This window comes from Geospiza fortis, unplaced genomic scaffold (genome assembly GCF_000277835.1).
Source record: "Geospiza fortis unplaced genomic scaffold, GeoFor_1.0 scaffold78, whole genome shotgun sequence".
In the NCBI taxonomy this organism is placed as follows: Eukaryota; Metazoa; Chordata; class Aves; order Passeriformes; family Thraupidae; genus Geospiza; species Geospiza fortis.
The window spans coordinates 2,907,744-2,911,248 of NW_005054339.1; the positions used below are offsets into that span (position 1 = coordinate 2,907,744).

The 3,505-nt window shown below is 45.4% G+C and overlaps 1 protein-coding gene across 1 annotated transcript in view; it reads left to right on the forward strand.

Annotated features, from left to right (window-relative positions):
* The window catches only part of DNAH1 (dynein axonemal heavy chain 1), a 67,372-nt gene that overhangs the window by 9,042 nt on the left and 54,825 nt on the right, over positions 1 to 3,505 (forward strand). Inside the window, exons 9-11 of the mRNA XM_031058155.1 lie at positions 298 to 509; positions 1,747 to 2,042; positions 3,034 to 3,184. Of these exons, the coding sequence (XP_030914015.1) occupies positions 298 to 509; positions 1,747 to 2,042; positions 3,034 to 3,184 (659 nt within the window). The remainder of the gene's footprint in view (positions 1 to 297; positions 510 to 1,746; positions 2,043 to 3,033; positions 3,185 to 3,505) is intronic.

A 3,505-nucleotide genomic window follows, 5' to 3' on the forward strand; every position in this document is an offset into this window, starting at 1 on the left:
AGCAGGAAGTTTCTCAAATTCCAGTGTTCTATCACATGGGGACTTCATGAGCCAAAGCCTTGGGAAGGTCAGGCACCAAGACAGCACCTCAGCCCCTAATGGGAGGCTGCAGAAGGTCTCTGCAGCACAGCAGACTCCCTCTTTCATCCAGCCCTCTGCTGAAGCTGCTGCATGATAAGGCCTGTGCATTAGGGCAGAGTCCTTTTCACAAGTGCTTCCCAAAGGGACCTGTACTCTAAAAACAGAAGCTGAAATGGCTGTTGTAGAAAATGACATTATTTCTTTCTTTGGTGCTAGGGATCGTTCCTGTCCCAGACTATCCTTTCCATAAACGACAGAGAGAATTCAACTTCCTCTCACTCCTGACCAGGCCAGAAGCCATCCATCTCCTTGCACAGGTACAAGATGAGTGCAACAAGGCAGCTGTCCTGTCTCTGTTTAACACAACTGTAACCAAACTTGTCTCTCTGGAGGAATTTGAAGAGATCCAGACTCAGGCCTTCACTCAGGTGAGCAGAGGAGGTGTGAGGGATGAACACATGGAGCAGGCAGCAATGCTGTCAGTATGCATTAGACAGATGCAGCAGCTGCAGATTGATCTTCTGGAAACTGATGAGCTGTCAAAGGAAACATCATGTTTGGGGCAGGGAGGAATTTGCATGTGCCTGTCAAATTTATTGGGATATGGGGAGAATGGGCTGAAAGAGTCATGGTGCCCTGGTTAGGATCAGCCAATGCTGACCATGCTCTTAGTGTGTTAAACAGGTGGCCATAAAGGGCTGCAGCCCTTCTTTCCTCCACCTGGTTTATACACAGATAGGAGTCCTGGTTGGCACTCAGGTTTCTTTTTAATTTTTTTTCCTTTTGTTTCTTTTTCATTATTTCCCCATCTGTCCAGCTGCAAGGCACAAGATCCTTGATTCCTCCTGAAACACTCATAGGGATAATGCTTTTCTACACTCTATGTTCTTTATATACTTAATTAAATTACTATGTTTGCAATGCCAGTAGAGAGAGTAGGACAAAAATTTGCAGCTCTGTGGTAATTCCCACCAGAGGATCTTCATGTCCTCTGACTAAGGGCAGCACATTGCACCCTGGATGTGGTCACATGGAGTAACTTGCACAGGGTTGCACACTAAATCAGTGGCAGAGAATGTGCTGGTCCTTCCCAGTCCTGTGCTGTTTCAGCTAGGCAGTGTTGTCATCCACTCAGTGACTAAGGTTCTTTTAGTACATACAAACAGCAAGCTGCCTGTGGAGCAGAAGTGACACTTGGTGGTATTTTAATAAATTAAAATACTGCAAACTGCTGCTGCCCTTGGTTTCTTCTGCTCTTCTCACTTGTCAAGAGAAGACAACATTCTGTCCTTTCCATGCTCATCACACTGTCTACACAACTTTTTGTGAGGGACCCTGACACAGGCAGCTCCAGGGATGCCACTCTATAGAATATAAAGAGGAAGGAAACGGCGAGCAAAACAGAGAATAGAGCACTCCCACTTTTTAATATCAGTCTTTCTTCTTGTAGGTCTTTTATCAGTGCAGGAGATATATGACCAGGTTCAGATATCATATGTGTGGGGGGGAGGTTGAGAGCTGCTTTTAGCTACCACAGCTCTGAGAGAAGAGTTTCCTTTCACAGCAGAGACAGCTCCAACAGCCCCTGTTAGTAGCTCACCTTGCCATACTGCTTTCCCATCAGCCCTCAGAGGATTACTCAGCTTGCTCTTTTCTTTGCCCTAGGTTCAGGAGTTTCTCAAGGGTACTTGGATCGATTCCATAAAGACTGCGATTAAGAGCAGCCTTGAAGGTGCAGGCAAATGGTTCAACCTGGAGGAGAGTGACTGGGATGCCTACCAGAGCTCCAAGCTGTGTAAGCTGATGGAGCGCATCAGGTTCATGCTCCAGGACTCTCTGCGCTACCTGGTGCAGAACTCGCTCATCAGCTTCACCCAGTTTGTGCTGGATGCTTGCCAGAGTGTCCTGGACTGCTCAGAGGACATGGAATGGGGACCTGACATCACCAACAGTCCCTATGTGTAAGAAAGAAAGAAAAATAAGGGATAGAAAGAGCAGAAAAGTGCAGTGTTGTTGTTTTTTTAACTACTGCTCTGCAAGCAAGCTTTGCTCTGTGTGGGGCCTTTAAGCTGGGCAGTTTTCCCTAATCCTCCACCTGACATGTTCACTGGAGTATGGAAGAAGGACACAGAGCTGGCTGCTCTGTTAGCACAGCTTTCCAGCTGCAGTTAGTGATATGGAGCAGCCCGTCAGAACCAAAGTCTGCTGTTCTGATGTACTGTTTTTTAAAGATCAGTCACCTCCACCATTCTTGGGGGAGCAAACTGTTAATGCTAATTTTTTTTGGATGCCAGGAAGAATACCAGGAGCATGGCTGCTTAATTCCATTCTTAGATGAAACCTCAGAATTGGAATCTGGCCTGGGATCTCTAAAGAATACCAAATTTAGGTTATCACAGTGCCTAAAATTTTATTCCACTGGATTTTTACTTTTTGTGGTATTAAAGAAAGAACATTTATAAATGGAAAACCAGAAGAAAAGAAAAAAAAACCTCTGCCACTCACATGAGACCTCTTACTTTTAAATCAGTGGAAGTCTTGACACTGACTTCAGCTAATCCTGAGCTAGGCTGGTCACATGCAAGATTAGAAATACTAGTATAACTTCCAGAAGGTGCATTTTAGGAGTATAATTTAGATACTGAATTTGAAAAACACCTCCAGTTTTTCTGTAAAGCAGCTCCAATTCTCCAGATAAGGTTATGACTTTTGGGGATCCTGATATGTCATGATTGATGGTTCCTTCACCTTTGATTAAAAAGAGTTCTCAGTGTCTTTACTGTTAAATTGAGAACACAGTGTTTTATATCTTCATCTGCATGAGACAGTCCTCTTCTCCTCTGCTTTCCTTTCCTGTCCAGGAGGCATTTCAGTATCAGTACCACAGCAATACAGTTGTGTATCATATTCTCAAAAAGCATCCCTGTTCTTTCTTATCTCTTCCCACCACAGGTCTCAAAGGAATCCTCTCTTTGTAACAGACATTGAGCTAGACATCAGTGGTGTCCTCTTCAGCCCCTCTGTGGAGAGCATTGAGACATCTCTCATTTCTCTGTTTGACAACGGGATCCTGGCGACCCACATCATCCCACAGCTGGAGCAGGTGAACACTTCTGCATCACCAGGGATACAGCTGTGCACATGCCAGTGCATTGCAGCTCAGCACAGACACCCCTGAGCTTGTACTGAGGGAGGGAGGGAGGGAGGGAAGTGCACAAGTGGGTTCTTGGGAATTCAGTTATATTACTCTGGGCACAGCACTGTGCTAATGCAGTTCTATTCTGACAGGATTTCTTCAGTCTCCCCAGCCTTGTAGCTCTTTTGTCTGGTGGTTGTTTCTGCTTTGGTGCTGCAGGTTCTGTGGATACACGGACACTCTGGTTGCCCTGAGTGTGTGGTGGCTGGTAAAAGCAGACTCATAAAG